This window comes from Gobio gobio (assembly GCF_949357685.1).
Source record: "Gobio gobio genome assembly, chromosome: 11".
Classification (NCBI taxonomy): domain Eukaryota; kingdom Metazoa; phylum Chordata; class Actinopteri; order Cypriniformes; family Gobionidae; genus Gobio; species Gobio gobio.
Window position 1 is genome coordinate 28146777 of NC_137104.1, and position 24226 is coordinate 28171002.

At 39.5% G+C, this 24226-nt stretch overlaps 1 protein-coding gene across 4 annotated transcripts in view; it reads left to right on the forward strand.

Moving 5' to 3' along the window:
• ptprua (protein tyrosine phosphatase receptor type Ua) overlaps window positions 1-24226 on the forward strand; it is a 377653-nt gene that overhangs the window by 200476 nt on the left and 152951 nt on the right. For all 4 annotated transcript variants that reach the window (XM_079829338.1, XM_079829340.1, XM_079829339.1 and 1 more), the window contains exon 5: window positions 5761-5876. In XM_079829338.1, the coding sequence (XP_079685464.1) occupies window positions 5761-5876 (116 nt within the window). The remainder of the gene's footprint in view (window positions 1-5760; window positions 5877-24226) is intronic.

Below are 24226 nucleotides of genomic sequence, written 5' to 3' on the forward strand. Positions count from 1 at the left end.
TATATATATATATATATATATATATATATATATATATATATATATATATATATATATATATATATATATAGTTAGTTAATTATTAGTTAATTCAAACATACATGATAAATGTAGTTCTTTTAAAAGTAGTAAAGCAGTTTTATTACTAATATTAAAGGTCCCATGGCATGAAAATTTCACTTTGAGGTTTTTTAACATTAAAGGAACACTCCACTTTTTTGGGACTTTAGCTTATTCACTCTATCCCCCAGAGTTAGATAAGTCCATACATACCATTCTCATCTCCGTACATCCCATAGCTCTGTCTGACGCACCCACCGTTAGCCTAGCTTAGCACAAAGACTGGAGGTATATGGCTCCAGGTAGCCTACTGCTCAATAAGTGACAAAATAACACAAACATTTTCCTATTTACATGTTGTGATGTGTATAGTCACAGCTCTACTTGTGCGGAGTGATTTGCTCGCAGGACCGGAGAAGCCCCGCTGTTACGTCTGTCAACAAAACCAACGTGACTAGGAAGATAGTAGCGAACGTGACTGTTGCATGGCTGACTTTTAGGAATTGTCAGAGGATTTTTACTTTGTTTCAAACCAAAATCCTGAACCATATCGTTTTGAGCCAGAATACACAGACAAGGAGTTACAAACTTTGGAAGCTGATAGACAAGACGCCGAATTACCTCTAGCACCGCTCATTTGTTACTGTGACAGTCAGAGCACGTTCGTGACAACTGAAACTTTGCAGTATTATCTATATTCTCAAGGTTTTTACAGAAGGGTTTGTTCATATAGCATTCGCCTGATGTAAGTAGCATTTTATTTTTCTAAATATATGGTGGGTTTTTTTTTTCTGACTGTTTACATAATTTTCTGATTCATGAGTTATAAAAAGAGGTATCCAAAATCCTCCCTATAAAAATCTTTATCTCGAATACAGTATATCAACTAAATGACTAAATAATTGTGAACCTGGCTTAATTCAATGTTCAGATTTATGTTCTGTAAATGTGCATAAATTTGTGAATATTTAAATAGATTGAGTTATATTAGAGTGAATTATTTGCATATATATAAAAAAAAACAATTGTCTTAATGTACTGTGATTAATCAACTGGGCAAATATGATGATAAATAGTAGTAGTATTTATTTATTTTTTATAGTTATTTTTGGTCCAACAATTTTGTTGAAATTGTATTAAACATTATTTATTAAACATATGAAACCAACATGAAAACAAAGCTATATTTATTTGACAAACAAATAAAAAAGAGAAGGAATATGGATTATGGGAGGATTCCATTAAGCAGTTTCAGGTTCACTGATCAGTTGCCAGATTTAGGTTGTCAGCGAACTATAGAGACATTGTGACAAAAACAGCCCATTGTGTTTACCCAGAATCCTGTGCTTTTGCCAAAGGCAGCGCTGTGAGGTTTTTGCTCAGATACCACACATTTCCACTAGAACTAGAGCAAAATTATGCCGCTGGAGTCACAACCAGAGCAGACAGGCGTCTCTGTCCTATTTCCCTTGTTTGCTTTACAGATATTTGCTAAATTGACTAGACGGTGGGTTGTCCGAATGTCCAAACTATCCAGCCTCAAGTTCAGGTTCATGTCAACAAGACACCAATCATTTCTCAAAGACCTTTCACATAGCAGGTGTTCTTCCATTCAAAAACAGGATGGAGGTCAATTGGAATGTACAAGAAACTGAAACATAGGATGCACAAAATATTTGTGTGAGAATACAGTATCTCACAAAAGTGAGGGACAACACTGAAGAAATTACACTTTTCTACAGTGTAAAATAGTGAGTGTACTTGTATGACAGTGTATATTTTCTGTCCCCTCACAATAACTCAACAAACAGTCCTTAATGTCTAAAGTGCTGGCAACAAAAGTGAGTACACCCCTAAGTGAAAATGTCCAAATTGGGCCCAATTAGCCATTTTCCCTCCCAGGTGTCATGTGACTCGTTAGTATTAGTTGTGAATGGGGAGCAGGTGTGTTAAGTTTGGTGTTATAGCTCTCACACTCACTCATACTGGTCACTGGAAGTTCAACATGGCACCTCATGGCAAAGAACTCTCTGAGGATCTGAAAAAAAGAATTGTTGCTCTACATAAAGATGGCCTGGGCTATAAGAAGATTGCCAACACCCTGCAACTGAGCTGCAGCACGGTGGCCAAGACCATACAGCGGTTTAACAGGACAGGTTCCACTCAGAACAGGCCTCGCCATGGTCGACCAAAGAAGTTGAGTGCACGTGCTCAGCATTATTTCCAGAGGTTGGCTTTGCAAAATAGACATATGAGTGCTGCCAGCATTGCTGCAGAGGTTGAAGGGGTGGGGGGGGGGATCAGCCTTTCAGTGATCAGACTATACGCCGCACACTGCATCAAATTGGTCTGCATGGCTGTCGTCCCAGAAGAAGCCTCTTCTAAAGATGATGCACAAGAAAGCCCACAAACAGTTTGCTGAAGACAAGTAGACTAAGGACATGGATTACTGGAACCATGTCCTGTGGTCTGATGAGACCAAGATAAACTTATTTGGTTCAGATGGTGTCAAGCGTGTGTGTGGTGCAACTAGGTGAGGAGTACAGTGTGTCTTGCCTACAGTCAAGCATGGTGGTGGTGGGAGTGTCATGGTCTGGGGCTGCATGAGTGCTGCCGGCACTGGGGAGCTACAGTTCATTGAGGGAACCATGAATGCCAACATGTACTGTGACATTCTGAAGCAGAGCATGATCCCCTCCCTTCGGAAATTGGGCCGCAGAGCAGTATTCCAACATGATAACGGCCCCAAACACACCTCCAAGACGACCACTGCCTTGCTAAAGAAACAAATATGTGAGGGTGTACTCACTTTTGTGAGGTACTGTATATTTTTAAACTATCTCTTTAAGTTTAAATTATTTTTATATTATTACCAACCAAAAATGCAACTATAACAAAGGTTTAACGAAACACCTTGCGACTATAATCATATGAAGTTATTTTCTTCTGGTGTGGACATTTTGAACACATTATCGTAAGTGTCTAAAATATTATCTAAAATAATGAAACACTATGTTGGGTCCATTGCTATGGTTTGCAATTTTTTTGTGATTTCAATTCAAATTGGACCATTCAACCTACATATCTATAGTCGGCACATTGTTTGCGGAATGGCACTGTTTTGCTATATTGAAGCTTGAAGTTCTGTGTCGCAAAAGCTCCCGCAAGTAGCGAAACAAAGATTTACTCTCCTCTGAAAATTGCTGCCATCATGTTTGTTTGGCACTAGACTTAATAGTCATCCTTAAAATCAGTGTTATTTTACTCTTATATTCAATAACAGGGAATGCATCAGTGCAACCAATACACTCACACAGTATTACAGCACAAAAATGGCAGTTAAGCCACCACCATCCTGCTTCAAATTATAAGTTACCTATTAAACAGTCAATAAAACACCATACAGCTCTGGCCTCGCCGCTCGCTCAGGCAGAACAAACTGAGATTTCATTGTATCCATTCACATCTGGCTTTTTTGAGTCGCTGCAATAAGAAAGCCACCATTAAACTGCATGAACTTCACTTATTAGTGACATGTTAGCAGACTGATGCAATTATAGATGAGAGATGGAAAGCCACTGAAGAGATGTATTGTGCGGAAGAGAACAAAGTGCATCAAGAACCCGTCTTTAAGTAAAAGCAGATAGCAGATAAATAGAATTCTCTTTAGATGGTGGTTTGCGGGTGTTTTAAGCATTCAACGCTTGCATACCTTTCATTATTATGCTCTGAAAAATAGGAAAGGCTTATAGGAATTGAACGTATCGAATTGTACCTCCTGTCTGGTCGGCTATTTTGTTTTGCATTGGTCACGTTGCATTCACTCAGATTCACTCTAACAGAAAATAAAGCTGGCAGCTCTTGTATTTTCAGCAAAGTGTCCAGGATAAGTGAAGTGCAGTTATGTTATGGCACCGGTGCTCTTGATATCGAAAGCGAGTAATGATTTGATGCTGAGTTGACAAGCACAGGCAGATAAGAACAAATGAGGCATTCCGTGGGCATGAAGACAAAACATGACGCTTAGAGATAAGTGATATGAATGGACTGCATAACAACTGGGGAAACGGTATAAATCATTTTTATTTTGCACTTTATTGGAAAATGGTGAAGGCTAAAAAAGATTTAAGAAGTAACAAATACTACAGGGAACATGCGCTGTTGGTCAGAATCGAATATCGGAAAAAAATATACACTATATTGCCAATAGTTTTGGGACACCTGCCTTTACATGCACATGAACTTTAATTACATCCTATTCTTAGTCCCTAGGGTTTAATATGGAGTTGGCCCACCCTTTGCAGCTATAACAGCTTCAACTATTCTGGGAAGGCTTTCATTAAGGTTTAGGACTATTTTTTTTCTAGAAGCGCATTTGTGAGGTCAGGCACTGATGTTGGACAAGAAGGCCTGGCTCGCAGTCTCTACTCTAATTCATCCCAAAGGTGTTCTATCAGGTTGAGGTCAGGACTCTGTGCAGTCAAGTTCCTCCACACCAAACTCACTCATCATCTTTATGGACCTTGCTTTGTGCACTGGTGCACAGTCAAAGGAAGGGGCCATCCCCAAACTGTACCCACAAAGTTGGGAGCATGAAATTGTCCAAAATGTATTGGTATGCTGGAGCATTAAGAGTTCCTTTCACTGGAACTAAGGGGCCAAGCCCAACCCCTGAAAAACACCCCCACCCCCTTCCACCAAACTTTACACTTGGCACAATGCAGTCACTTATTGCACAGGTGGTAACCTATCGGTACCACGCTTTAATTTATTGAGCTCCTGGGAGCGACCCATTCTTTCACAAATGGTTTTTATACACCTGTGGCCATGAAAGTGATTGGAACATCTTAATTCAATGACTTGGAGGGGTGTCCCAATACTTTTGGCAATATAATTTATACCTACAAAAACACAAAAAAAGATAATTAAATTAGTATGAATAGAAATTATATATTTTTTTAGTATTTACCATTATGTTAAATAAGTACAGTGATACCGTAGTACAGTGAAGATAGTAACTGGACTTGTCACTTTGTTGTTTGAAAAGGAACAAAACCTCACAGGTTTTCATAAATAATGAATGAATGAATGAATGAATGAATGAATAATTAAAAATGAATTATACAACAGTATGATGGTGTAAAGAACCCAAGAGCAGTTTATTAAAAATATTCATCCAAGACATTAAACAAAACAAAACATGAAACTCTAACTCGACTTGACTATAAATAAATGACCTGGAACTTGAAACAGGGAACAGCATACAGACTTCAACACACAACAAGAAACCATGGCAAACATGGGGGCTTAAATAAAAGACAATGGGTAAACACATGACATAAGCAACCAATGACAAAACAGAACCGATAACTAGGTAAAAGGAAAATGAACCAATGTGAATGAATTATTTACTGTGGTATTTACAGAAGATGGCAATAAAATCGTACGTACTTGTTAGTGTAATATTAACAAGTAATAAAGTAAAATCTTTTAATTATATATATATATATATATATATATATATATATATATATATATATATATATATATATATATATATATATATATATATATAATATATTCATTCATATGTGATTAATTGTGATTAATTTGATTAATGAATCAGTATGTCATGCAATCAACCTATTACAGTTTTAATTGGATAACATTGTAATAATTGTTACTTCTCTTTTTCCACAGATAAAGTGCCTCATTTCTCCAGACTCGGGGATGTGGAGGTGAACGCAGGGCAGAACGCCACATATCAGTGTGTGGCAACTGGACGATCTGCTAAGACTGATCCTTTCCTGATGGAGGTTAGTGTGTGTGAGGGAATTTTTATTTTAATAAGCTGCTATTGCTTAATGAAGCATAGAAAAACTATATTTGGGACGTTAAACTGCTGGAAGTCGGAAAAATGTGACCTTCAGAAAAAGAAAAAGGAAAAAACTCATAAACATTCAGTGCACTTTTTAATTAAGCAGCAGCAATTGCACCCTATTTGATGAGTAGAGGATAGTTGGAATTATTGTATTATTAAATGTCATTTATCTCTACATTATGTGCAGTGTTACTAAAATATACAAGCGTCATACTTGAATAACAGTGAGTCAAGTAAAATATATTCTATTAAAGGCAGGAATCTCGCGTGCCTCAAGCAGACAGGGCTTATATGCTCCGAGAACGGACATTGCACTAGTGATACAAAACACACAGGTCTGTTACGGCCCAGTAAAATCTCACGCAGTAGATTAATTTAAGCCGTGTTTCCACCGCAGGAACTTTCCCCAGGAACTAGGAACTTTGGGGTGGTACTCAGTGTGTTTCGACCGCAGGAACCAGGGTCTAAATGAAGTTCCGGGTAAATATTTCCCCTTCAAATATTTCAAACGGCCCTGCTCATGAGGTGGTACTTTTTCAAAGTTCGGGAACTTTCCAGGGTGGGACTTGGGCGCTGAACTTGCTGATTGGTTGAGCTCACGCAGCATTTTGTTTCAACCGGCATTTTTAAAAGTCTTGCGAGGTTCGTTCTGCGTTCAGTAAATATCAGTCTTTCTCTTTCTGTCCGATGGCGCGCATTCGTCTCAGCAATCCCACGGTCAATGTCCATAATACCTGATAATAACATTAAATCTAGCTTTACGAGCTTTCAGAATACGCTTTAGTATCAGTGCTCGTCTATTCTCCTCTTTTCCGCCGTTTTGTTAATGACCTCTTTATTAAACCAATACATAACTACCAAAAGCAGCGCTGCTCCTCGTTATTGTTGCAGACAGTATCGCGCAAAAATTATTCCTGTCCGTCTCTGACTGGGAGGAGCAGCCGCGCGCTGTCCTACATCACCGGACTAATTTGCCTAATCCTCCCGGTACTTTAGACTGCTGTGGAAACGCAGACAGTAGCAGATCTGGGGGGAAAAAAGTTCCTGTAAAAAAAGTTCCTGGTACAAATTGTTCCGGGTAATTTCGGTGGAAACGCGGCATTAGATTAATAATAAGGGGAATTGATCATTTGGGCGCAACACCGGATATATGACTTTCCCACTGCGGCAAAACCTGGTTGAACAGGGCCTCTGCCGTCTCCATGGCTGTGGGTAGACCTTTCCTAGGGATCAAACGACAGGACTTAGAAAAACGATCAACTATGATACAGATGGCAGTGAAACCATTGGAATTGGGGAGATCAGTGATGAAGTCTATTGCCAAGTTGGACCATGGTCGTTGAGGGATGGGCAGAGGTTCCAACAGCCCTGCAGGGAGTTGCTGCGGAGTTCTAACTTGTGCACAGACATGGCAGGCATTGACATATTCAGTCAGATCATGGAGAAGAGTGGGCCACCAGAAAGAGTTAGGTACCAGCGTTGTAGTTCTTTGAATTCCTGGGTGACCAGAACCTAGAGAAGTGTACCCACTGCAAAACCCTCTGTCTAAGATTTTGGGGTCATACTGCCTATTGGAGGGACAGTCTGATGGTGATGGTTCATCTTGTTGTCCACGATGGATCTCTTCCATAAGGTCCCAATGAATGGGTGCAAGGATGACCGACTGTGGCAAAATGGACTCGGGGTGAGTTGTTGAACGTGCTGGGTCATCTCTTCGAGATAGGGCATCTGCTTTGCTATTCTTGCTGCCTGGACAATAAGTAACCGTGAAATTGAATCTGGTAAAAAAAAACGCCCACCTGGCCGGTCGTGGATTCATTCTCTTGGCATTCTTGATATATTCCAAGTTTTTGTGGTCAGTGATGACTTGAAATGGGTATCTGGATCCCTCCGACCAGTCTCTCCACACCTCTAGAGCGGACTTGATGGACAGCAATTCCTTGTTTCCCACATCGAAATTAATTTCTGCAGGGGTGAGCTTTCTAGAGAAAGAGGCACATGGGTGGAATTTACCTGGAGAACCATGACGCTGGCAAAAGTACAGCTCCGATGCCACTGACAGAAGCATCCACTTCTACTATGAAGGCCTGGATCTGGAAGTTTTAAGATGGGAGCAGTGGTGAAGCAGGACTTGAGTCTGTTAAAAGCATCCTGTGCGTTCTCTGGCCAAGTCAACTTCCCAGGTCTTCATCTGAGTAATTTAGTGAAAGGGGCTGCAACAGTGCTGGAGTTCCTTATAAATCGTCTATAAAAGTTTGCAAACCCAATAAATCTTTGTAGTTCCTTGATGGTTGTGGGAGCTGGCCACTCAGTGACTGCCTTGATCTTGGACTCATCCATCTCTACTCCCTCTAGCCTAAGAAGGTTATGGTGGGGGTTTAAATCCGCTTTCACGTATAGTTGATGGTGGAGGAGACGTTTGAGCACTGTCTTGACTTGTTGAATGTGTTCATCCCTGGTCTTCGAGTAAATATGGATATCATCAATGTAGACGATCACACAGCTGTTGAGAAGGTCTCTGAAAATTTCATTGACAAGTTACTGAAAAACTGAAGATGAGTTGGCCAGGCCATAGGGCATGACCAAGTACTCATAGTGCCCCCTAGTGGTGATACATGCAGTCTTCCACTCATCCCCTTCCTTGATACGGACCAGGTTGTAGGCACTTCTGAGATCTAACTTAGTAAAAATCGTAGTTGTTCTAAGGCAGATGGGACTAATGGCAGGGGATACCGGTACTTAACTGTGACTGCATTCAGGCCCCTGTAGTCTATACATGGCCGAAGTCCACCATCTTTCTTTTCAACAAAGAAAAATCCAGCTGCAGCAGGTGATGTAGAGGGGCGGATGAAACCTGATGCTAGTGCCTCCTCGATGTAATCCTCCATAGCCTGTGTCTCAGGAAGAGATAGAGGGTAAGCCTTGCTTCTGGGGGGGGGGGGGGTGCATTTGGTAGCTGGTCTATGGCACAGTCCCACGGTCAGTGGGGTGGTAGTTGGGTGGGTAGTTGGTTTTCTTTACTAAATACCTCCATGAGTTCAGAATATTCCCTGGGGATGCGAGTATGAATGTTAGTCTGGGGGCTCTCCACACTTGTGGTCAGGCATGGTACTACGGACTTGGTGGATAGACAATGCTCTTGAAAGAATGGTGACCACCGTAGCAATTCCCTTTCTTTCCATGAGATCAGTGGGTCATGGAGTACCAACCATGGGTAACCTAGTATAATGGGGTGACGAGGAGACGTGATGACATAGTGTTATGGTTTCAACATGGAAAATTCCTACTTGGATCTGGATAGGGATTGTTTTATGGGTAATCTGCCCAGTGCCTATGGGTGCATTATCAACTGCTGTGATACGGATGGGAGGATTACATGGTATTGTAGGGATATTAAATCTGGTAACTGTCTGATGATGAATGAGGTTCAATGCAGCTGGAAATTTTTACTGGAAACTGAATCAAAAAGTGATGCTCACCCCTTGAGAGGATCCAACCGGGACTCTGGCTCTACTTGGGCATGCGTTACAAAGATGTCCGGGTTGGCCACAGTAGAAACATAACCCCTCATCTCGTCTGCACTGGCGTTCCTCCTCAGGCACCCTTGCACATCCGATTTTCATGGGTTCTACCGCTTCGGCTAATGAAGTAACAGGAGATGAGGCAGTAGTAGAGAAATGCTTGAATGCACTGGGCCGAGGCCGATTGCGCATGAGATTGACGATTCATCCTTGCATTCCAGCTCAGCTTGCAGTGTGAATTTAAACCTTCGCGGAATACTGACTTGAGAGTAACATCATTCCACCCGCTTTGTGCGGCTAATGTGCAAAATTGTACTGCATAATCAGCTGCACATAATTTCCCCTGGCGTAAATTGAACAACTGAACAGAAATGTCTCTACCCCCTCCAGGGTATTCAAAAACTTACTTAATCTGTTGGGAGAAATACGTGAAGGACTTGATAATTTGTTCGTCATTATCCCAAACTGCTGTGGCCCACACCAACGCCTTGCCGGTCAGCAACCTCATCATAAAGGCACATTTAGCTGTTTCTTGGTTAAAGGAGTCGGATTGGTGAGTGAAATAAATGGAACACTGCCTCAGAAACCCTTTGCATTTGTCTGCAGATCAATCAAACTTTTCTGGTAGTGCCAGTCTTACCGTGTCAGGGCGTGGGGAAGGCATTGACTGGATATAGGGTGTCAGATGTTCATTAGCGGCTTGAAGATTCACAAGTTGTTCTTGAAACTCATGTAGTACATCACCTTGATAAGCAATCCTGGCTCTGAGCTGTGTAACCTCTGCTGGATTCAGGTCAGGCGAAGTATTCTGTAACGAAGCCATAGCTGGAGTCGGATCAGAATCCATGTTGCAGAGGTAATTTATTGCGAAAGAACAATCAAATGATCAAACAGTCCAAGACGACAGGCAAAATGTGTAATCAAGGTCCAGGCAAGGTTCAGCAACAATACTGGGCAGGCAGACAGCAAACAAAATACAAACGAAAGGCAAAGAGAAGATCCAGTAAACAGGCAAGAGGGTCAAAACATTAAAGGGTAACTTCAGTGATTTAGCATTAGGCTTTGTATCAGTAGAAACCCGGTAGTATATTCAAATTATGGTACTTTCCCCCCTCATATCCCCCTGAGACGAGATAATTATGCATTTTATTTCTGGAAAAAATCCTCCGATGACGCAAATGTCATTTTGCGTCATCTGAGGATTTTTTGGCCAAAGGCTAAAGACAACAGCCACTAGATGAAGCTTTTCCACATTTTATCAACCCGCCCATAGGGGAGAGATCTCACGCACAGAATGTAAGACACAGACGGCCGCACGGACATTCATAACGGAGCAATGCAGAGCAAAGTGAGTGTTTCAACTTTTCAATGAATTCCTGTGATAGTTTAGCTTCCATATGCGATCAGAAAACGTGCCAGACTGTCGCTTAATGTTCTGCTCAGCTCTTCGTGAGGAATGAAATCTGACACTGCTGCGTCTGTGCCGTGACTTTCATTCGGCTCACTCACACATTATTGAAAAGACATGTTAAATTTTTATTTGTAGTGTTTATTCTCTAACTGAACGAATTGATGGTATTACTATGAAGATCAAAACAACGGTGTACGGAGTGGCCTCGTAGGGCAGCGAAGCAAGTGCATTCTGGGAGTTGTTGTCTTTCATCCACATGAGACAAAAATACATTTTCTGTCTTTTCTCAGTCTAGAAGGCACAAAAAATAAAAAAATAATTTCACATTTTTACTACATAAATGACCCAGTTTAAATACAAAGCTTAATGCTAAATCACTGAATTAACCCTTTAACAAAGACAATAGCAATAGAAAACGCTTGGTATGGCAGAATAAACAGGCAATACTTCGCAATGTGTTCAGTGAGGCACATGGCTTATAAAGCTACAAACAGGAAGTGAGACTACAAACAGGAAGTGTCACTAGAACTCAGGTGATGGCTCCCTCTGGTGGAGGGATTAACTTTTCCTGGGCTGAAGTGTTACACATCCCTACTAAATATCCTTTTTTTCTGTTGTTTTAGAAAAAAAAACATTGCTAAATATATAATTTTACTAAGCAGTATAGGTCATCACCAAAGCTCAACCCAAAATTTCTACAACACACTTTTCTGTTTGTGATAAAGATCATCTTTATCACCAATACAGCTTTATTATTTTATGCAGTTTGCAGATATGTATTTGCAATAGCGAGTTATAATGTTATAATATACCTCAATTGCGAGTTTATCACAATTCAGAAAAAAAAAAAAAAAAATGAAGAATTGCGAGATATTGGGCCCTATCTTGCACCCAGCGCAATTGACTTTGTACACCGACGCATGTGTCATTCCTATTTTGCACCCGCGCAAAGCGCGCTTTTCCTTCCACAGAAGCACGTCGCTAAACTAGTGAATGAACTTGCGCTCCCTGGGCGGTTCAGCGCAAAAAAGGAGGCGTGTTCCGGTGCAAACAATCCCTGGTGCTATTTTGCTGTTCCATTAAACAATTGCGCCACTGACCAGAAAAAACCTAGTCTAAAGTCAGTGGCGCGTTGCGCGTTGTTCATTATGCTATTTTAAGGGCGCATGCTTGACCATAATGTATAGCGTGCACAACGCGCATACACTTTGCTCATGTAATCTACACAGATGCAACAGTTATTTTTGCAAATCATAAATTGTTACACTAAAAAAATATTAACACATGAGATGATGGAAATCATTGTGGTGTGCCACGAAGATGTGAAAAAATAGGCATAAATCTAGCTTACAAATGATTCAGGCTAATTGTAATAATTAAGGATAAGACCTGTTTGCCCAATAGTGGCAAGACATATATGTATATAAGGACATCTGACAAATTGGTTTGTCCGTCAAGAACCAGGAAAAAAAATCGACTGAAAAACTGAAAAAACTGAAAGACTGAAAAAAAAAAAAAAGACTATGAAATCACCTTTACCATAATGTACAACATTACAACTTCACTTCTCTGTCTTTCACTGCTCTTACAAGAACATCAGTCTCCTCGGCTGTGAACCGCTCCTGGCGTGCGCCTGGTAAATACGCCATAATAATAGCAATCCATAATGGAACTTGCGCACCTGCTTTTAAAGGGAATGTTGGATGACGCTCGGATTGGTTTATTCACGTTACGCCCAAACCACACCTATGAATAATGAAGCTACTTCAGACCAACCCATTTTAGATTTGCGCCGGGCGCAAGAGCCATTTATCCCGCCGGGAAAATAGCAACAGCGCCGAGACCCGCCCACAAAGTTACTTGCGCTTCGCGCTTTGCCACTTGCGTTTCAGATCGTTAAAATAGGGCCCATAAACTCACAATTGCAAGATTTTTTTTATTACACGGCGCTGTGGAATACTTGATTCTGATTGGTCAATCGCGCCATCCAGTGATATGTTATTCACCGATAACAACCAGTAAAAACTGACAAGCTCCTAAGGGATAATGTACATCCTGTATGTAAAGGATGATGTACATCTTGCTGGTTGTTATCGCAGAAAAAAAACCTTCAGAGTGATGCAAGACAACTCCGCCTAATTATTCTGCAAAAACAACTGGCTGGATTTACATTATACCTTAGATGCGACTTTAAATCACGCAATTCTGACTTTATAACTCACAATTGTAAGTTTATATCCCAGAGAGGGAAAAAAAACCCTCATAATTGCAAGATGTAAACTCACAATTGCAAGAAAAAAGTCACGGAGATAGTACACTATCTATAAAAAGTCGCTAATTACCTTTTTTGTTTTATATTCAGTGGTGGAACAAGTTTCCATAGGAACATTTATAACATGAAAATGTACTTAAAAAATGTATTATGTATATCTCTACTTTGTTGCTGGACCAATTATTTTGTGTCACAGCAGAATTCACTTACAGCTAACCACACAGAATCTTCTTGAGGAATTTTATCTAGTATTCCCTTTTCACATCCAGTTTATGATTTATGGTGCTGCTAATAGGTCTGTAATACGTGGAGATACCCGTTAACATTCTCATTAATCTCAATGGCAGCTGCTTGTTTGGTGCACAGCCCCCCAGAAGCAATTTGAAATCTGCCATCTTTGCTCACGGACCACAGAATGTTTTGAGGCAATAACCTGAGCCACGAATGCCATATAATCGCTTTACAGCAAAAGGAAAATGACTTCATGACTATGATTATTGGCTGGTGGCACACAAAAGTTGCACAGGCCAAAACCACTAGTGAGTAAAATTAGTGGGGACTTCAAAGGCACCGAAAATTCATTTCACATTTTTAAGAGCCACCATGCTAACCAGCCAAATCTTAAGCCTTCAGTGTGGCACCTCTTAAGAGACATTGTTGCATATATATAGATTGTCTCTCACACAATGTGTGGCATTTATGACAGCGTGCCAAGTTAGAAAAATAGGTAACCCTTTATAATAACTGCATCCTATGAATCATTAGTTAAGCATTAGTAAATAGTTAATTCATCATTTATAAAGCATTAGACACTGATAAGCAGTTTATAAATACAGCTATACATGCTTTATTCTTGATTTATAAGTATACATATAATGAGTTTAATAATTGTATTTTCATACTTTATTAATGATCCTTTTATCCTTTCTAAATTAAAGGAATAGTTCACCCAAAAATGAAAATTCTGTCATCATATACTCACCCTCAAGTTGTTCCAAACCTGTATGAGTTTCTTTGTTCTGCTGAACACAAAAGAAGATATTTAGAAGAACGTTTGTAACCAAGCAGATAGAGCAACTATTGACTACCATAGTATTTTTTTCCCTACTATGGTAGTCAATGGTTGCTCTATCTGCTTTGTTACAAACATTCTTCTAAATATCTTCTTTTGTGTTCAGCAGAACAAAGAAACTCATACAGGTTTGGAACAACTTGAGGGTGAGTAAATGATGACAGAATTTTCATTTTTGGGTGAACTATCCCTTTAAGTATTACATTATTTACAAGCCAGTTATTTAGGAGTGGTTCATAAGATCATTTAAAGGTGTCATGAACTGGCTTTTTAATTTTTTCAGGTCAACGTATGATGTTTGAGTGCTTTTTACATTCAAAAACATCATAATGAATAAGTAATAGGCTATTTTCTACCCTGGTTTTGAGGCTCTCTCAAGAAACACTCTGTTTTGATGGGCGTACTGCACTGAAGACTTGGAAGTAAACGCCCACGGCTAGGATTGGATAACAGTTTTGCATATTTAATGAGCTTTGGCACAAGGAATTGTTTTGAAAGTCTGTGGAGAAACGGCAACCGAAATGATTCATCCCACAGGGCTCACAAAATATATTTATCAAACAAACACAAGGATGTATCTCTCATCCACCCGCGATTGAGTGGATTGTTATTTTTTGTCTTACTTGGCCCGCCCGATCGTTGGATATAAGCGTGAACCGTGCATCACACACACACACACACGCCAAGTACGCTGCAGACTGCGTAATCAAAACTTCCGCGATTGTATTTTTCCTTCAAATATCAAGTCAAGAGAGTGAACGCACATCAAGAAAGGAATGTTATTTCACTATTTAAGATAGCCCGTTGGTAGCCTGGCTCTGCCCTCCTACGTACTCCCGCTCAATTTTCAGTTTCCTTCAGTACTCTGTCTGGGACTGCTGTATATTCTTAGGTTTTCTCCGAACAAATTTTTACCGGTCCAATCAGCGAACAGAAGGAGTGGCTGAGAAAGATGACGTTGATGTTGTGCGCTAGTTTGAGTTGTAGTTCAGTAATGGCGGTGGACAAAAGATGCGAGCGAAGCCATTCATTCCGTTGTGGCACCACTGCCGAATATCCAGAAGTTACAGCAGGAGCAAGAACAATCTTTGCTGAGTTTTGTTGGTGGCCATGATGTTGTGTCCTGGGAAAAGTTTGATTTTCCAGCTTGCTCCGTTAGTGGTGAAGGAGTTGGCTGAAGTCCCGGTAATTGTTTCTCGTGCGGTCGGAAGGTATTGTCATCATTTACAGGGGCTAGTCAGTGATTGTATTGCTGTCCGTCTCCCACCACCCGCGTAAAAATCCATGGTCGAATTACCCACTGTTTTAGACAAACACCAAGGTCGTGTGGTAATTTAATTGGTGTCCGAATCCACATCTCTGAATTTTCAAGAATATATCACTTCAAAATTCACTGTTTATATCCTTTTTGACCACTGCAGAGCACCGTGCGGTTGCGCTGTAATTTGGATGCATTTCTAGACTTGTATTTCTGTAAATGCTGGCAAGTATTTTCAAGAGCAATATATTTCATCACTGCTCAAAAAATAAAATTAAGAAAAGCTCGTAAACATTTGAATTGGGCTGTTATACGGCAGCTTTTATTCTTATCATACCAAGCATATGATATTTTACTTACAGCAATCATGTTACAGACCACGTGAGCAGCACGTTCCCGACCACAAAACTCTCCCCTCCACCGTGAATAAATCACAATCTGAATGCACAAGGTTTTATCACTGAGGTGGCTTCACATTTATTTTTACGGACTTCCATGTGAGAAATAAAGGCCAACGGCGCATGACATACGTTATGACCAAATGTTAGCGATTAGTTATGGCAGTTCCAGAGTGGCTCTTGGCAGATCCAATAGGTTTAAAGGGGTGGTAAAACACATTCTTTCGAAGGCTTGATTGTGTTTGTGGGTTGCACTGTAACATGTGTTCATGCTTCGTTTTTAAAAAATTGCATTATTTTTCATATATTTTACCTTTATTCTACACTGCTCTGTCCCTCCTTGTAAAAACGGTCTGATGGTTTCCGGGTTGAATGAAGCCAGTCCCTCAAAAATACGCAGTGGGCTCTGATTGGTTAGCTGGCCCAGTGTGTTGTGATTCGCTAACCGCCTAGTGCACGTTTGTCGGAAACATCACGCCCCTTACCTTTACCGGTAGACTGTGCTTTGGGTAGTATTAGAAACAATGGCGTCAATAAAACCATACCAATTTGAGCCCGAATCAGACCCAGACAATTTTTGTGAAGATGATCGAGCAGAACCTGTGATCGCTACTGAATGGCACCGTTGCTTTTGTATTTTTAGAACGATTATAACCAAATATCTGTCGCAAGAACTCAAAACGAACACTAAACATTGTCTTTACTATAGTAGCCAAATCAAACACAGAACCATGTTTAGCATGCATGTAGATAAACAATACATAAAAGCTCTAATCAAAGAATATTTTACACTAATGCCAAGTTCACTGTTGAGATTTTTTAAAAAGTTTCTAACGTTAAGTGTTTGTTGGATAACGTTAAGTATGAATGAGCATTTAACAAACTGGTTTGCAGAGCCAAACAGCGTTGTCATTTGTTTACTTCCTTGCTACAACGTACAATTAACAATACGAACTATTACAGGAAAACACATCGACGAAAAATAAATCATACTTACAGGTTGTGGCCCGTAAACAGCTTCTGTTTTTAAATCCATCTTTCAGGACAAGCCGTTGTGCATATCCTGTATTGAACTCGCGAAGTTTGTGGAAGCTTTCCTCCGTGAAATGTGCAGCGGGAGCCGCGCTCGCCCGTTGTGCATTCACACTGGCAGTGTTTGTCTCGCGTAGCTGAACCGCGGCTCGTGTATTGCAAATACAGACGATTATTGTCCATTATGTCACATTTTCCGGTCTTCTCCTCCAACCCCTGTCTGTCTCGTGCTTTGATTTATGATGGGCAGCATATATCTGCTGCAAATGCGACCTGTTCCCCTCTGTCTCATACACACATGCATATAACATGTTGTATGTTAAATGCACTGCAACGCACCCCGTCCCTTGGAAGGCTGAATTAAGTGGACCTGCAATCCGGATGAAAATAACAGCGTTTCGTCTGCATTGCGGCAACAACACTCCAGCCCACTAACTATACCACAACAACGCTTTCCCGTGGCCTCGTCCCCCCCCCCCCCCCCCCCCTTATTTAATATTCTCGGAGGAGGGGTTTATGTAAATATTGGGGCAGGTGATGTCAGAGACCCTGGAGGAATGTCTGTAGTCCCTACCGGCCGTTTGCTGTAGTCCTTAGAAATTGATTTCTTTAAAAGCAAATATCTCCCTTTGCTTTAAACTTTGAACGTTGTAACTTGCTGATGTTGTTTATGCTCAAACAGCAACATTACACACTAGCTAAAGTTAGAAAAGTGAAATTGTGTTTTACCACCCCTTTAAACTTCAACAGAGTACCCGCCTTCAAGGAGGTAAACACTTGTCAATAGAGAGTGGCCAGACTCTCTGTACAAAAGAAATGTACGAGAGTCTGGTAGGACCAGGCTAGCCCGTCGGCAGGCCGGTCTTACGTTTTGGTAGCCTGTCTGAAAAACACATAACCCCGAACGTTGGGCTTTGCGAGCCCTAGCCCATACATGTCCGAGTCTGAACCCCAAATCGCAATGAACCAACAAAACCACAAATAAAGGATTCTTCAGCCTTTGACAGCATGCTAATGTTCAGTTAGACACGTACACATAATCAATAAATATCAAACGATCTGTAACAATGCAATACTATCACATATAAAAAACATTTTTACTCACATAAGTGTGATGCTTCATTCATTCATGTAATCTCATCCTGTCTGCAAATTCAGTCTCTTGTTTACAAACAAATCCGTGGTTAAATGAAAGAACAGATGCGCAATGTCTTCCCCACGTGAGCTGGATATTCATTAAAAATAATGTTCATCCATGCATTTATAATATTGGAATCTGAATGAAGCTTATGTGGTATGTTTAGAAATTCTATCCGGTTTAGCTCCATGTAGGCCTGTGTTATGTTAGTGGCACGAGTCTGTGTGCGGGGCTACAGAATCAGGGGTACTTCTTCTGTTGAGGTGGCGTTTCACCACACTCTGACTTCATAGCCTGGCACTTTCTGAGATTGATCGTTTTCTGGGTCTGGTGTCAATAAAAGCTTTTCTTTGACTAACAAGGAAGTTTTCAGCTCTGAAATGTACAGGATATTCTTATATTACCATGACCTTTTATATATCAAAAGCTCAAGGGAAAGTTGATTTCTCAATTCATCACACCTTTAAGTAAATGATGTAAGTAAAATGTAAGTAAATGATTAATAAACTATTTAAATGTACATATATACATCTTATAATTTAGACATACAGCTCTGGAAAACATTAAGAGACCACTTAACATTGATTTCAGTAAAATTAAACCAAGCCTCTGCAATTTGATATAAAATACATTTCTGTAAAGAGCAAACTGCTGAATAAAAATCTACCAGTGCCACCACTGGTTTACAGGAGTGCCAAAATACAACAAATAAAATGTTTAAAAAAATATCAAAACATGTCAAAACAACCAGTACTAACTTTAAAACATTAGAGAACAGCAATGCAGAAGATAACTTGGCCTTTAAATCTCATGTATAGTTACTGAGTAACTATTACTACGTGTCTAAATAATATGATGTATGAATGTACATTTAAATATTTTATAAATATTTTACTTACACTTTCTAAATGATCTTATGAACCACTGACCACTCCTAAATAACTGGTATGTAAATAATGTAATACTTAATTTAGAAATGATAAATTGATCATTAATAAAGTATGAAAATACAATTATTAAAAACATTATAGATATGCTTATAAATCAAGAATAACGCATGTATTTATAAACTGATTATTAATGTATATTAATGCTTTAAAAATGATGAATTAACTATTTACTAATGATTAACTAATGATTAATAGCATGGAGTTATTATAAAGTGTTACCAAAAAAGTATTAAAACTGTGGGATTGTGTTCTATTGTGATGCACTCCATTTAGCTGTTTTTGAACACAAGAATGAATCCTGTGTCAACGCTCCCTATCAGGTCGATCTGTTCTCGCTTTCAGTTTTTATACTTGGTATTAGAGCAGAGGTCTTACCCCAGGCCATGTGGATTCTTGTCTTACAACCATTTCACTCTCTCATTCATGTTGTTGCGAAGTTCAGTATAATTCCATTACACTGTAAAGGTCACACAAGTTTGAACTTGGTTGTGCTTGAACAGTCCAGTATTAAAGTAAGCTACAGCAAATTGAAAAACACTCTGGAAATTCTGCCATGTCCAGAAGCAGAGCTCGACACTAGTTGTTTGGTGTTAAAGGTACACAAGGTAATTTTTACACCTAAAGCAGTTCTTTGTAGTTGGATGAATAAACAGCATGAATAGCCCTTTCTATGAATAAAGCAATAGTGGTTCAAGTCCCATATTATTTTGAGTGAGAACTACTAGATATGCAAGATAAACCATTATCTAACATAAAATGAACATAGCATGAAAACTAGGTCATTTTAAGCACATTAATTGTCTGCATTGCCCCAACCACACACACACACACACACACACACACACACACACACACACACACACACACACACACACACACACACACACACACACACACACACACACACACACACACATACATAGTGATTTTGGTTATGGCTGTATCCAGCAAATAACTTTATAAACTTTATAATCTGTTAAATTGCTGAAAATCTATTTGAATTATTTAAATAAAATTTTGATTACCAATAATATAAAAATACCAATAATGCCAAAAACCCCTCTGTAGACAACAAGCAAGCAAATGTCCATGACTCATTATATATCATTTGGTGTGTTCAAACTCTTAATACATTTGTTCAGCTATTATAAGATTATCAAATAAATGCTGTTTGCTAGGGATGTGCCAGAAGCCGAATACCTTATTCGGAAAGGCACGGATAATGGCTTCAAAATGAATAACGAATTCTAACAAATAATTGGAAAAATATTCTGCAGACACTTCTCGTGTTTGCTGGATAACAGGTGAGCTAGGGGAGAGCACAATATTATAGCTAAATAAACCTCTAAAATCAGTAGACAATAATGAGTGTGTGAAGAGAATGAGCGTAATCACTATGAATTAAATGAGCACCGGGATTGCAAATCAATAGCCACATTGCCTCCTCTATGTGTCTCTCAGAAATTAGAGCCTGTCAGTTTACACCGCATAACATTATGACCATTGACAGGTGATGTGAATAACACTGATTATCTCTTCATCATGGCATCTATTAGTGGGTGGGATATATTAGACAGCAACTGAACAGTTTGTCCTCAAAGTTGATGTCTTAGAAGCAGGAAAAATGGACAAGCATAAGGATTTGTTTGAGTGAGTTTGACAATGGCCAAATTGTGACGGCAAAATAAATTGCAGCTCTTGTGGGGTGTTCCCGGTCGGCAGTGGTCAGTATCATTCAAAAGTGGTCGAAGGAAGGAACAGTGGTGAACTGGCAAAAGGTTCATGGGCAGCCAAGGCTCACTGATGCATGTGGTGAGTGAAGACTGGCTCGTTAATGCTGGTTCTGATAGAAAGGTGTCAGAATACAATGCATCGCAGTTTGTTGTGTATGGGGCTGCCTAGCCGTAGACCAGTCAGGGTGACCCCTGCTGACCCCTGTCCACCACTGAAAGCGTCAACAGTGGGCACGTGGCCATCAGAACTGGACCAGGGAGTAATGGAAGAAGGTGGCCTGGTCTGAGGAATCAGGTTTTCTATTACATCACGTGGATGGCCGAGTGTGTGTGCGTCACTTACCTGGGGAACACATGGCACCAGGATGCACTATGGGAAGAAGGCAAGCCGGCGGAGGCAGTGTGATGCTTTGGGTAATATTCTGCTGGGAAACCTTGGGTCCTGCCATCCATGTGGATGTTACTTTGACACAGACCACCTACCTAAGAATTGCTGCAGACCTACACCCTTTCATGGAAACGGTATTCCCTGGTGGCTGTGGCCTCTTTCAGCAGGATAATGCCCCCTGCCACAAAGCAAAAAAGGTACAGGAATGGTTTGAGGAGCACAACAATGAGTTTGAGGTGTTGACTTGTCCTACAAATTCCCCAGATCTCAATCTAATCGAGCATCTGTGGAATGTGCTAAACAAACAAGTTTGATCCATGGAGCAACTTACAGGACTTAAATGATCTGCTGCTAACATATTGGTGCCAGATACCACAGCACATCTTCTAGTGGAGTCCATGCCTCGATGGGTCATGGCTGTTTTGACAGCAAAAGTGGGTCCAACACAATATTAGGAAGGTGGTCATAATGTTTGGTCATAAATTCAGATTTTAATGTAAATCTCAGACCTTTACAACAGTATAGCAGACTGCTCTGCTCTGTAGTTTTTATTGTGAGGGGCAAACGTGATGGATATGGATAATCAATATATCAAGTGAACCTAAGTAAGTGTTCATCATGAACTATTACTAACAATGTAAGGTTTTCTTAATGTTTATATTTCACAGCAAAAATACATATACCACAACCTGAAGGGGGGGGGGGGTTACAATTATACTAAAAGGAATTTTACTTGCAAAAAAAGTATGAACTATCAATCAGACAACATAATACATAGTAGATTGTGTACAACAGGATTTTCAGCAAAGTTTTGAACATATTAATAATTTAGAGGCCTTAGAATTTTGGGTGTCAAATATGATACAGTAGCTTTTATATTGTTAATATTCCTCCAAAATCAATATTTGGTCCTGATGCTACTTCCACATTTACATTCATATTTGATTGGCTGGACAAAAATGCAGTTCCACATTTCCCAGAAGAGAAAGACAATCTGCTTAAAGTTGGATTTCTTGCATATAGAACTCAAAGTGTTACACATTTTATTGTTATAACAAAGACAATAATGTATATGGCACGTGGCAAATACATGAAAAGCTCCTTAATGAATTGTCAGACATTTTATTTACAAAGCATCCAACCTTCAACATCCACCTTACATATTGTTTTAATGGCAGTTTTCTCTTCACTGAAACTCATTTTCTTTTTCTCAGTTTATAATCTCTCTTTCCAGGCAGCAGAAATGGGCTTGAACTAACACTGAGTTCTTGTTCCACTATTGACTGGATTCTCTCTTCATATAGCTCTCTGAGTTTGCACATATGAAACACTTTCTGGGTGACTGAAGTTGCTGAGGGCTCTTTTGCATTTTTAGTTTTTAGCACCAGATGTGAGTCCCCAGGTTTTAGTTAGGAGTACTTTTTATTTTTATTTTTCAATTCCTTTTTGTTGTTGTGCTTTGCACTGGTTGTTTTGTATGTAAATCCAATTGGAAAAACTTTGAGACACTCGATTCCTTGTGAGCTGAACCTAGTGAACCTCTTTGCCACTGCATATACTTTTTACATAGGCAGCTACCGTCTAAGACTGCATCCTAATCATCATGGAACCCAGTGATATGAATGCTGAAAGTACTCAAAATACAAAGCATGTATACTGGTGCATTTTTTATTTAATTTAACTATATTTTAAATCTATCCCTGCAAATGCTCTTTCTCACTCACAACACAAAAAAATTGTGTTTTGCACATTTACACATATAAACATACACACATATAACATAGGTCTCAAACTCCTCCCAGCCTTTAATTAATGTAGTTAATTTATTAAAATTCTCACCACAGGCGAAACACTTCACACTGATATTTCCTTATATCAGTTATCCCTAGCAACCAGCATATGCATTTAAATGATACCTAATAAGGCTGTTACAGTTTTGCAAGCACATTTAACTTGCACTTATACTGCAGTTATTGCAAGTGTGCCTGCATAACAAATGTACTTTACTGACTAAAATGTAGAACTTATTTTTTTTACTTGCCCTCACGTTGTTCTTCACCCATATCACGTTCTTCTATTCATATTGGACACACAAATTAAGAAATTCTAAATAAATGTACAGCTCCCCCCCCCCATATAAAGATAATAATAATGTCCATAACCAAACACAACACACCATTTTGAAAATACAGAAATGAGAATGAGATACAGAAAGCTATCATGGAGTGGAAGATCATCTATGAATAACCAAATAAATCATCCTAGTGATCAGTGACATCATCAATTTGCGCTAGAATATTTATATCAGTAAAATCAGTTCCATACGATATAATTAAATCTAGTGTATGATTAAAATGATGAGTGTGTTTAGTTATGTTTAGCTTGATCCCAAAGGAGTTTAGTATGTCTGTAAACGCAACTCCTAACGCGTCATTTGTATTATATGTGAATGTTAAAATCCCCAACAATCAGTGATTTATCCGCCGACTAATAGGTCTGACCGAAAATCCGCAAACTCTTTTAGAAAAACCACATAGGGCCCTGGAGGTCTATAGACAGTAAGAGATAAAAAAATATATATATTTTTTCTTATATCTGAAAGTGTAACACGGTCTCCAGCCTCAACTCGAACGTGTCCTAACCTGCAATCAAAGGTAGACACGCATCCGATACATTCGCCATTAGAACAGATAAGTAAGTTTCTAAGTGTAAACAAGAGCTGGGACCACACTTGTGATGCTAATGGGCTAAAGCTAGTAGCATATGTTCGGGGAATCATATAAAACTAGCGATATCAAATCGTTTTGAATGTTTTTGATATAGAATACTATGAGGCATATGTTCACCCGATGTAGAAAGAGAAAATTATAGGTTATAAAATTGATTTTAAGATGAAAACAGAGGATTAATAATAAACTAGACAGAGATCAAAATCAAACCACGAGGCAGCAACAAACTGGAAGTGAAGGTACTGATTTGACCGAAACAAACTTTATTTGGAGTTCGTTTTGGGATTTTAAAACAGCTTGCCAAAGGCTGCTAAACACCTTGGTGCTACCATTGGTTCATGGAGATTAATAGGTATGTGCGCAGTAGCTCCGCTTTCTTTCAC